The following is a 12,298-nucleotide window of genomic DNA, read 5'->3' on the forward strand; positions in this document are numbered from 1 at the left end:
TTCCCTGCCACCTCTTTCCTACTCTCTGGTCTCACTTGCTTTTCTTCTCCTCTTTCTCTTTCGCTTCTCTTCTCTTTTTCCTCTGTTCCCTGCCACCTCTTTCCTACTCTCTGGTCTCACTTGCTTTTCGTCTCCTCTTTCTCTTTCGCTTCTCTTCTCTTTTTCCTCTGTTCCCTGCCACCTCTTTCCTACTCTCTGGTCTCACTTGCTTTTCTTCTCCTCTTTCGCTTCTCTTCTCTTTTTCCTCTGTTCCCTGCCACCTCTTTCCTACTCTCTGGTCTCACTTGCTTTTCTTCTCCTCTTTCTCTTTCGCTTCTCTTCTCTTTTTCCTCTGTTCCCTGCCACCTCTTTCCTACTCTCTGGTCTCACTTGCTTTTCGTCTCCTCTTTCTCTTTCGCTTCTCTTCTCTTTTTCCTCTGTTCCCTGCCACCTCTTTCCTACTCTCTGGTCTCACTTGCTTTTCTTCTCCTCTTTCGCTTCTCTTCTCTTTTTCCTCTGTTCCCTGCCACCTCTTTCCTACTCTCTGGTCTCACTTGCTTTTCGTCTCCTCTTTCTCTTTCGCTTCTCTTCTCTTTTTCCTCTGTTCCCTGCCACCTCTTTCCTACTCTCTGGTCTCACTTGCTTTTCTTCTCCTCTTTCGCTTCTCTTCTCTTTTTCCTCTGTTCCCTGCCACCTCTTTCCTACTCTCTGGTCTCACTTGCTTTTCTTCTCCTCTTTCTCTTTCGCTTCTCTTCTCTTTTTCCTCTGTTCCCTGCCACCTCTTTCCTACTCTCTGGTCTCACTTGCTTTTCGTCTCCTCTTTCTCTTTCGCTTCTCTTCTCTTTTTCCTCTGTTCCCTTGCTTCCTCCTTTCACATCACTCCTACACACTCTTCCGTCTCTCCCCCTCAATCTTTTTTCTTTCCACAGCCAATCCTCTCCTTCGTTCACTTTTTCACGCTTCATCCTTCTCTTGTCTTCACCGCCTCATCTACGGTCTGCCTTCTCTCCGTCTTCTCTCTGCCCAACACCTCTTTCTCTCTTCTGCACTTGTTTCCCTACTCTTTTTTTCTCCATCTCTCTAACTCCTCGCTGCTCTGCCACATGCTTCAATTTCCACCCAAGCACCCACTTCTAACTCTGACTCCTAGCCCTCACACACCCCTCTGCTGCATCCTACTTAACTGGTGGCTGGCATCTGCCATGTGAGTGGTGCGAGTGTCCTGTGTTTGGGTACAGATTAGACAGAGTCCTCATGTGACTTACGTTGGCTTTGGACAGCTCACTAGTTAAGCTTACAAAGCGTATGTTTGCTGTTTTGAAGTCCTTATATCCTAGCACCTCCCATTCAGACAATTCTCTCTAAAGACTGCCTGCCACTCTGCTTTGAATCTCTGCATGCCACTTTTCTGACTCGAAATTCGTGTTAGCCAGGGAGTGCATATGAGTGGGGCCTGTACATTTCCCTTTCCGACACCACACATCTCTGTTTCACCAACAGGTGTCTCCAGGGGAACAATGTGGCTTTTAGACACCTACATATGCCTGAAAGGCTCAGATCTCCTTACAATTTGCTGTATTTTTACTGCTATCTGTGCCTCCCAGACAAAAGTAGGTTTATCATGCTACTAAGACTTGTCCTATGCATGGAGCAAGGGTTGGGATGGGCAACCTGCAGGTTTCCCCTTGAACCTCTATGGGTCCAGCATCACCGGGCGGGCACTTGTAAGGTCATAGTAAATGCGACTGACCTGAGAACTGGTTAGAACCTCGAGATGCCGTCCGGAGTGATGTTAAGAGATCAACCCCAACAGGTGTTCACTTTGCCCTATATAACAGAGCAAACGTGTGCATCCTATGGGCTAAGCCCAAGGGGGAAAAAAAACAAAGGGGAAAAAACTGCGAAAATTGCTATGAGTTGCCTTGTAGAGCAGAAGGCAGCTTCTGATGCGCAGGAATCCGGATAGTGTTATCGGTATCTAAGCAACAGAGAAAGTGAAGCGGCGGAGCCAAGCTGGGACTACGGAGCTCAGCTAGGTAGAAACGAAGCGGCCAACAGGAAGCAAGAAAGCAGCAAGCAGGTAAGAATGGAAAAATGCGGAGAAGCCAGGTGCAGAGCGGAAAACAGGTGCTCTCATGAGCGGAACTGAGATGCAAGGAAACACTGAGGAAACAATATCGAAGGAGAACACAGAAAACAAGCGTTGGTGCCTGGAATAGGGATTGAAGTGAAGCAAGGCACTCAACTTCTCACAAAGTTTTAAAAGTTGATTGAATGAGTTCAGCGTGAATGCTCCGTGACGACAGGGATTCCGGGGACCATCTTGGAAAAACAGCTGAAATGCCTCCTGAGCTTCAGTACGTAGAGCTGACACAGCGCTATTTTGAAGCGATGGAGACTCCATGAGGATGAGGTCTCGGCCACTGCTGCCAGAGAGACCATGCATTACCTGGATTCCTGTCAGTATGTCCCCCCAGCCCCCAGGAGGCAATGGTCCAGGCTTCCAGGGATGCATCTGTGAAACCTTCTGAGAAGGGGCGCATGTACAGAAGAAGCCGGTACCCATGTACAATCTGAAAGAGTGTATCCTTTTCAGTCAAGTAAGTATTGCAACTGTCCATAATCGCAAATAGAATCAACCTCGTATTCTGGACCCGACTTTGTGTCCACCAGGAGAGGAGGCCTGTGAGGTCTCCTAATAAATCGATCCTGAACTTGAGGCTGTAGTTGTGATTATGTAAAAAACGGGATGGAGATGAGCCCAAGAAACTGGTAGTTGTAGCTTAATAGCAACTGAACCCACAAGTTGAAGGATTTTGAAGGGGCCAAAAAAACGTGGAGCCAATTTGGAAGCAACCAGGTGTCCCCGGCAGATAATGGGAGGAAAGCCAGAGAAGATCACCCACTGCCAAGGGAAGAGACTGAAGACATTTACGATCAGCTTGTTGCTTACTGGATGCTCTGAAGTCTTTTAGTATAGCTGCAGCATGGCCTGCTTTTATGTTGACAGTTAGACAGTAATTTGGTGTCAGATGGAATAGCCATGGGCATACGTGTAGGGTGAAACCCATGGGTACAGAAAAAAGAAGTGAGGCCAGTGTATGTATGAACTGAGTTGTTGTAAGCGTATTCAGCGTGCGGAAGCAGCATTGCCGAATTGTCATGAGTAGCAGTGGAGAAAAAACCCAAATATTATTTGAGCGACCGGTTGAGTCTTTGTCTTCCCATTAGATTGAGGATGAAAACTAGATGTTGGTGCTCTTTGAATTCCCAGCTTCTGGCACAGCAATTTCCAATAGGTAGAAGTGTATTGAGGTCAATGATCAGGGGATAGTGGAGTGTAGTCGTTGAAGACGAAAAACGGTCTGTATAAAGACATCTGCCATGTGTTGGGCAGTTAGCACCTGAGGAAGAGCAGTGAAGTGTGCCATCTTGGTGAGAGAATCCACAGTTAACGTGATTGTGGTTTGTTTATTGGAAAGGGGCAGATTGACTATAAAATCTGTTCTTACATGTTGCCAAGGACGAGACTGTAACATAGCCTTTGTTAACGTTCCCAAAGGGAGTCTCTGTGGATTCTTACTTTGTTGACAGATGATGCAAGCAGAAACATAGTCCTGAACTTCGGAACAAAAATTTGGCCACCAGAAGTGTCTGACATTCTGAAAGGTGACACAAATTCCTCCATGTCCTGCTGTCTTTGTGTCATGACACATGTCCAGTACTTCCTTTTGCAAGTCAGCAGTTGGTATATAATATAGAGTGTTTGGCCAAAAAACAGAAACCCTTGTTCCTCCTGCAAGGAATGTTGTTTCACGATAGCTGCAGTTGAAGGATCTTGAGGTCTGGTAGCTTGCTGTAGGAATGTGGTAACCATGAAGAGAATAGAAGCCTTGGGTAGCAGCTTTTCCTTTGCGAGCTGTATCTCGGCCTTGGAATCTGTTTGGGACAGGGCATCTGCCATCCAATTGTCTACCCCAGGCAGGAAGGTGAAGAGAATGTCTTGGGAGGAAAAAGAATATGCCCAGCGAGCTGGTCTGCTATTCGGACATTTGTGTTGCTGCAACACTCTTAGATTGTGATGGTCTGTTCTAAAAATCACCTTGTGTTTGGAGCCCAGACGTAGATGACACCATTCTGTACAAGCTTTCTTGATTGCCAGGAGTTTTTTCCAGGACAGTATAGTTTTGCTCAGATGCGGGTGGGATCTTGGAAAGGTATTGGGTGTTCATAGTTATCCTCGAATAATGTTTCAACACAGCGCAAATAGCAGCGTTTTGATGCATCAGTTTCCAAACAAACTGTCTCTTCTGGTCTGGGAGACGAAGAATGGGAGCAGTCGTGAAGTGGGCTTTTACTTCCTGGAAGACTGTACTGGCTGTCTCATTCCATACAAAGCGTGCTCCTTTTTTCAGAAGAGCCGTTAGAGGTAGTATCAGAAATGAGAAATTAGGAATTCACTTTATATAAAAGTTAGCAAAACCCCATCTCTGAATGTCCTTGGGCAACTTAAGTTCTTTCCATTGCAGGGTTGCTTGGACCTTAGAGGGATCTATTGAGGCCCCCTATGTAGAGAGAATGAACCCCAGATAGCTAACGCAGGGTTTATCAAATGGACATTTTTCCAGTTATCGTAAAGTCTGTTAAGAAGGCTCTCCAGGACTTCTTCCATATGATGCTAATTGTTCTTGTAGATTGCTACTGAATGCAAAATTAGGTCTGAAAAAAATCATCCATGAACAGTTGAAAAATGTCAGGAGCGTTTGCCAGTCCAAAGGGCAGGACACTGTATTCATAATGGCCCAAGGGAGTGCAAAAAGCAGTTTTCCACTAGTCGCTATTTCGAATCCGGAGGAGATGATACGCACCTCTAAGGTCAAACTTGGTGAAAATAGTTGGCCCTTGGACAGCCTCCAAGATGTCCAGAATCAGAGGAAGGGGATATTTGTCCTTGATGGTGATCTTGTTTAAGCCCCAGTAGTCAATACAGGGCCACAGTTCTTTTCTTTTTTGGGAATAAAGAACAAGCGAGTGCCAGCGGGGGATTTTGATTCAGAATTCAAGCCGTTCTGTAGATTAGTTTGCAGTTAGGAGCGCAAGACATCCTTTTCCGGTTCGGGTAATATGTACATTCTGCCGAAGGGAACTTAAGCGTCTGGAAGGAGTTCAATAGAGCAGTCTTCCGGTCTATGGGGAGGTAATTCTTTGAACCCGTCTTCTGTGAAAATTTGCTCATAATTCTGATACTCCATGGGTAGTTTATGCAGATTTAAGACAGATCTGGATTGCTTAGTCTCTGGATGGGTATAAAACCCTATGGCTCCACTGTGAAGACAATGTGAAATGCAGTATTCAGAGCCTAAGAACATGGTTCCTGCAGTCCAGTTCACATATGGGTTATGCTGACGAAGTTTGGAAGGCATAATGTTATTGGGTAATGTGCTGCCTTTATTGGATCAAACTTGATGGCTTCCGAATGGGAAGATAGTTGCATCAAGAGGTCAGATGTTTGTTCCATGATAGGGCCAAAAGACAAAGGTGACCCATTGACCCCTTCCACTGGAATGGGAACAGACATGGGTTCTCGGGTTACTTGATGTTCCTAAGCCCAATGGTCATCGAGGAAGTTTCCAGAAGCACTGCAGTGGACGAGGGCAGGGACGTCTTGTAAAATGATGTCCGGTAAGTGCAGGTCAACTTTAAGAACCAGCATCAGAACATCCTGAGGTTGCTGTGTATGGGAACAAATTGCCTGCCCCTCCCTGTCCATGGTTCCCACTATGCACGGGGTTTGGCATTTCCCATCTGCTGTGTTGGGGCAATGGGACACTCCTTCCCCAAGTGTTTCTTTGAGCCACAGTACATAGAGACCAAGTGCCCTACAAAGATTCCTCTCCTCTGGGGATAAGGGTCCTCTTGCTATGCCAAATTGCATGGGCTCTTCTGGAATTTGACGTGTCGTGATATGTAAAGTTTCCGAGGCTCTCGGAGGGCAAAGCTTAAGTTCCTCCTGTATGTCATTCTTGCAACCTAAAATCTATCTGAAGGACAAGAGCAACCATATCCTTCAGATTTGAGGTCTTGGGACAAGGGAGACTTCATCCTTCAGGTCTTCTGAAAGTCCCTGCCGAAAGAGTGTCACTAGTGCTTCATCCGGCCGGGCAGTTTCGGCAGCCATCTGCTTGAAGGTGGTAATATATGATCAGATATCCATAGAACCCTGCTTGATATCCAGAAGATTCTCTTGAGCAGTAATCGTGAGCTCATGACAGCCAAACATGGTCTGAAGACTGTTGGCAAAGGCAGGGTAAGAGTCTAGAATCTGATTGTTGGTTACAACCAGAGATGTTGCCAAAGCCAAGGCACTCCAGCCAGGTTGGAGACCATGTAGCTGACCTTTGAGCGGTCAGATGGAAAAAAAGGAGGGTTTTAGTGTAATTTGTGAACCACACCTGCTTCCTGAAACTCCTTGAGTTTCTTTGGATTGCCATCAAATGTACCTGACATAGGAGGAGATGGTGGTAGTTGAGTCTTTGCAGGAGCAGCTGCAACCATTTGTCGTAGGGTTGCATTTTTACTTTTTAGATTTTGTACCTCATGTTAGATCCTGCGGTGGAGCTAGTACGTGCTGCCTGCATTTGATCCGTAACAATATACATTTTTTTTTTTTTACGGGCTTTGCTTACTGTAAGGACTTTGTAAATGCAACTGACCTGTGAACTGGTTAGAACCTGAGATGCTCTTCGGAGCGATCTTAAGAGACCAAGCCCAACAGGTGTCCACCTTGCCCTACATAACAGAGCAAAGGTGTGCACCCTATGGGCTAAGCCCGAAGGGAAAAACCACCAGTGAAGATTGCAATGAAGTTGAAAGTAGAAGGCGGCTTCTGATGCGCATGAATCCAGATGGTATTATTGGTATCCAAGCAACCGAGAAAGTGAAGCGGCAGAGCTGAGCTGGGACTCTGGAGCTCAGGTAGGTAGAAACCAAGCGGCCAACAGGATGCAAGAAAGCAGCAAGCAGGTAAGAAAGGGAAAATGCAGATAAGCAAGGAAGCCAGGTGCAGAGCGGAGAGCAGGCGCTTGCAGGAGCGGAACGGAGAGACGAGGAATAACTGAGGAAACAATATCGAAGGAGAAAACAGGAAATGAGCGTCTGTGCCTGGAATAGGGATCGAAGCGATGCAACGCGCTCACCTTATCACAAAGTTTTAAAGAGTTGATTGAGTGAGTTCAGTGTGAAGGCTCTGTGACAGGGATTCCGGGGGCCATCTTGGAAAAACAGCTGAAACTCCTCATGAGCTTTGGTACATAGTGCTGACACAGTGCCATCTTGAAGGGCTGTAGACTCCATGAGGAGGTCGTCTCCTCCACTGCTGCCAGCGAGACAATGAATTACCTGGATTCCTGACAACGGGTCTCTGGCACCCTCGGTTACTGTTACACCTGTGGCTAGCCGGCGACAAAAGGGTTATCATGCTGGTAGGACTTGTCCTACACGTGAAGCTGGGGTTTGGGTGGGGAACGTGCAGGATTCCCCTTGTACCTCCTTTTGGGTCTGGTATCACTGGGTGGGCATGGTCTCCAACACCCTCTGTTACTGTTACACCTGTGGCTACAAGGCGACGGTGGGTTTTTCATGCTAGTAGGACCTGCCCTATGCATGGAGCTAGGGTTGGGATGGAGAACCTGCAGCATTCCCCTTATACCTTCTCTGGCATCAGAGAGCAAATAGTTGTCCCTGGCGCCCCGAATACCCCAGTCCATCTGCCCATCTAAAAATTCAAGATAAAAGCCTGCCCATAATGTCTGCATCGATAAAGGCTATTCAAAACAGTCCAATAGTAAGTTGATTTGCTTTTGCTATTGGTCTCTCTTGACCAGAAGGTTAACCCTTTTTATGACTAGCTTGGACGATGTCCTGTCCCTCATGACCTTAGTCTTCATAGGGATTCTTAAAGATTCTTGTAAGCATGATCTTTGAGATATTGCTACAAGCCCCTGGTTGGTTTGGTTCCCTTGAAAAATGGGCAATGCTGCCATTTTGATAGCCACCTTCATCTTTAACCACCTGCAGATCCCAATCTATAAGCTTTAAAGTGACAGTACATCCTTAAATGCCTATGGACCTGCCTGGCGGTGCAAACCTATCCCAGCCAGGTTGAGAAAAAGGGAGAGCAAGAAAAGACTAAGAGAACCAGAGTCGGTAACCACGTGACGGTTCCTTTGTTCGGTGTTCTTGAAGACAGTCCGCTTGCATAGCAATTGCTCACTCTTTTTAAGGGCTGTTTCTATGGGACGGCAAAACAGGAAATGGCACTGGGAGACAAGGAATTGGGGTGCACCCCGACACTTGGGGGAGGACTGTCTGCATCTCCTTTCTACCTGCAAGCCTCGGCAGATCACTCCCCAGGGCTTTCCAGTCACTTAGGCAACTGCACAGTAGAGAGACTATAAGCATAGAAGTGAGAAACGGTGCTGATGATTACGCACAATACCCCAAAAAGTACTGCAGTTCCTTGTACAGTTTTTAATGTGTGCACCACCTGAAGTCTGATCTGCAGTGTTTTTCAGTTGAATGTGAGTAAAAGATATTGGCAACCGTCTCTTATGGAACGCATGTGAGGAAGAGCAGGGAAGAAGGAGCCCAGGTGTGTGCACTGCCCATCTAGCTCCCCACTCAAGGCCACATATGGCATGAAGTCATCTCCATGGTGATACCTTGCAGCAATAATGTTAATATACGTGAACAAATAAGTGAGCATGTATCCCAAAAGTAGCACACATGGAAGCAGGCCAGTGTTCGTGCACTTTAATCCTGTGTATTATGAAGGGTACCGTGCAGCTTGAAGATGGCATTCAAGGTTATGCTGTAATTGCATCACCAGAGATTGTGAACTGAATTCGCTGTGAGGGAATGTCATGTTCTATTTTTCGGTTTCTTTAAGGATGGACAAAGCTTGCCAGATTAACCCGTGCACTAACAAACAGCCGTGGTGTTTTGCAGCAGTTGACGCCTACGAATAAAACTGAAGTTGTCCATAAACATTCCAGATTAGCAGAAGTAAGTGTGTTTTTCTTAACTTTTTTTTTCCAATCTTTCAAATTGGTTATTATATGCATGGATTGTCTTTTATGCCTTTTGCTCTCAAGATAATGCTTTGCAATTAAATGTAAATATCAAAAGGGTAGCGTTTCATCTGCTACTGCAGAATTATTTAAAAATAAGGCAAGTTGAATATGATATGCTGTTTTCTTTTAAATTTGCATTGACATTTCGTTTAGTCCAGATCGATACCTTCAGAAATATCAGTAGTATTGACACCACCTTTCTGCCATAGGGAGGAGTGGATTGGACATATAACTGTGGTTTTAGGAAGAACCTTATAACATAACATAACTGTGATGACTCGAGCAATATGGGCACTGCTTCCCTGGAGGGAAGCTTCCCTTAAATGTCCAGGAAAAGGCGGTGGCGACCTGACTCTGACCCTGTGGGTGGCTATCTGTGGGAGGACCACGTGAGAGGGGGTGGGGCAAACTCCAGGGAGGCCGAGTAAAGGCACTGGATCAGAATAATTCTTTACATGGATCTCTTGAAGACCACATGGGGGAAAACAAACCTCTGGGAGATTGAGTGAAACCGCTCTGTCAGACCAGAACCCATTCTTCTATGGCAAGTCGTTAAGTGGATAAAGAATCCCCATCTTTTTTGGACCACCAGTCTTACTCCCACCCTCCCCCTTAATGATACTGACAGATGGAGTAATAAGGATCACTAGAAGCGGTAAGCCAGTGCTGGGACATTCGAATGTGGCACACCTAAACAGAGACAGGCTTACTTCTCCTAATGCTGGTTGGTATATGGGAGGAGAGAAATCTGCAGACTGAAGCAAGGATTCAGTCGACGGCGACATGCAGGAAAGTTGGGTAGGGATGGGTGTGCCGCACTGTTTCCACAGATAGCAGGAGCTGCCGAGCAAAAGAAGTCAAAGTGGGAACCAACGAGATGCGCTCCTAGTCAGCAAGCAAGCAGTGGGGGAAATGGTGAGATGCGTGGGACGCTGAAGACGCCAACAAAGACCAGAAAGCCCAGAAAAAGAGATTGACACTGGGGCGCTTCAGGGTGAACGCTGAATACTGTCAGTGGGGCGAGTGAGCGCAGATAAGGGAACTGGGATGTTTGATACAGAGATTGAGACTGTTGAAAAAAGGTAAGTGACAGAATATATGAAGAAATTTATTTCCTGGATACGAGTGAATTCTGAACTGAAGAAGCCATGGCAGGAGAGTAAACCAAATAAGCCACGAGTCTGTGACTCTCACTCATTTGAGGAAACAAAAACCCCTGACAGGAGAGTGAACAGGCACACTGCACATACGGGACCCACACCCAAGTAGCGAAATCATAAGACCCTGGCAGGAGAGTAAACCAGGGATAGGAGAAAAAGGGTCAAGTTCCCTGACTGTGAAACTGTGGGAAATGGTGAGAAGGCCCGGGGACAGAAAGCCCCATTGCTTGAGTTGTGGAATAGTACAATTCTGAGAGGGAAGAACCATAACCCTTTGCAAAAGATCAATGAGGTCCATAGAGCAAGAAACTGAATATCCAAAAGAACTGTGTGATCGAAGGAAACTTAAGGGAAAAGTCACCCCCAAACCCCTTGAGATTGTGGACTATATTCAAATATTGTGTGATCAGAGAAACACAAGCGAAGAGTTGTCCCCCTTGAGATTGTCAAACTTTATTTTTCTTTTCAAAAGGGACAGTGAAATGCCCGAAGAAATATAGGGGGAGGGGGGAAGACCCCTTTCCTGGTGGAACTTATTGGTTTTCTTTTCTTCACTTTTGAACTTTGGGTTTGAAACTTTGGAAGGAAGCTGCCAGTGTGCCGCTTACAGACATCCCGATCTTCACATTATATTGAGTTTAGTGTGTGAGGGTCAGTTTAGGGTTTTGGACACAGGACAGAGGACTCTGTGAAAGGTCAGGGATGACTCGGGCACAAGTGATTCACGGTTTTGGCCATAGACTTTTATAGAACAGAAATGGGTGTGGAAAAGGCCTCCCTGTCCCTGCTCTATTTTCCATATCGAAAACATAGCTAATGGGTCGATCCTTTGTCAAGATGCCTGAAATAAACTGTCCTGTGACCAAAGCATTATTCTGACCTTCACATTCTAAAAATTAACTATGGTGAAAAGGGTAATGTCTTTTGGTTTTGGAAGGTGTACAAATGTTCGACGCATGGGGGATCTTGGCTACACTACACATCACGATAGTGCTAGTGTTACAAGGCCAACTATGTTGACGTCCCCTTTCGATCAGCGAAAGACAAGATGAAATACTCTGCGGTTACCACTAGATGTCGGACTATTTTCACAGAAGGTTATTCTAAGCAGATTCACAACCATCAGAAATGCTAAACCATATATAAAGTAGCTTGGCTGACAGTCTCATTCTTGACAGACTGCCTGATGTACTCCCCTTCAGGTCTCTCCTTACAGTTCATTTTATAAGATTGTCCGATTTTGTTTCTACCCGTGTACTCTCCTGTCGGGATTCTCTTATATGCTGACACTTCTTTTCATCAAACAAAAACACTTATGCTGCACCTTCTTCTGCCATGGCTTTCCTTAAATGCAAACACTTACAAACACTTGTGACTTGAGATGCCTGGCATACTCTCCTGCCAGGGCTTTCTCATGTATGTGCTGCGCACACTTGCAAACTTAACAGTTCCTTGAATTTAATCTGCTCTGTTTCTTTAAGAAATATGGCACTCTTCCTTCCTTCTCGTTTGCTTCATTTACATTTATTTACTTTTAGTCCCGTTGTCGAAAGGCCCTTGTGCCCCCTCTTTCCTCAGGCTTGACTCACTGTTTGCTGTAGCAGGAAGTACTTCTCCCACAGTGAACCTGCAGCACCTCGTTGGCGTCCTGCTTCCTTCTTTGCAGCTTTGTCGCCTCTGCTTCTTGGTTTCGCTCCTTCCTGCAGTTCTTGCTTGCCTGTTCTGCTCTCCCCTGGGCTCAACAGCGTAGAAGTTGCTCTTCGGTGCCGCTGCATGCCAGGAAGCTGTCCTTCCTCCTTTGGCATTCTCAAAGCATACCGAACTCAGCAACCTGTCTCCTTCGGTTTCTACCATGAGCCAGTTGGCTTCACAAATCCCTCATTCGCCCAGCAACTGCTCTTGCCCCTCACATGACAAGGTGGGAACAATAATATAGGAAAGGAACCAAAAGTCCCACCCCATACAAACATTACTACCCCCTGCCACAGAGACATTCAATTCTTTGACATCAGACCAAAGCCCTCCTTC

General features: G+C 46.1%; 1 protein-coding gene across 3 annotated transcripts in view; it reads left to right on the forward strand.

Annotated features, from left to right (window-relative positions):
• The window catches only part of KCNH5 (potassium voltage-gated channel subfamily H member 5), a 628,566-nt gene that overhangs the window by 172,859 nt on the left and 443,409 nt on the right, over positions 1–12,298 (forward strand). For all 3 annotated transcript variants that reach the window (XM_069638250.1, XM_069638247.1, XM_069638248.1), the window contains one exon: positions 8,927–9,042. In XM_069638250.1, the coding sequence (XP_069494351.1) occupies positions 8,927–9,042 (116 nt within the window). The remainder of the gene's footprint in view (positions 1–8,926; positions 9,043–12,298) is intronic.

This window comes from Ambystoma mexicanum, chromosome 14, assembly GCF_040938575.1.
Source record: "Ambystoma mexicanum isolate Mex_15411 chromosome 14, UKY_AmexF1_1, whole genome shotgun sequence".
Lineage (NCBI taxonomy): Eukaryota > Metazoa > Chordata > Amphibia > Caudata > Ambystomatidae > Ambystoma > Ambystoma mexicanum.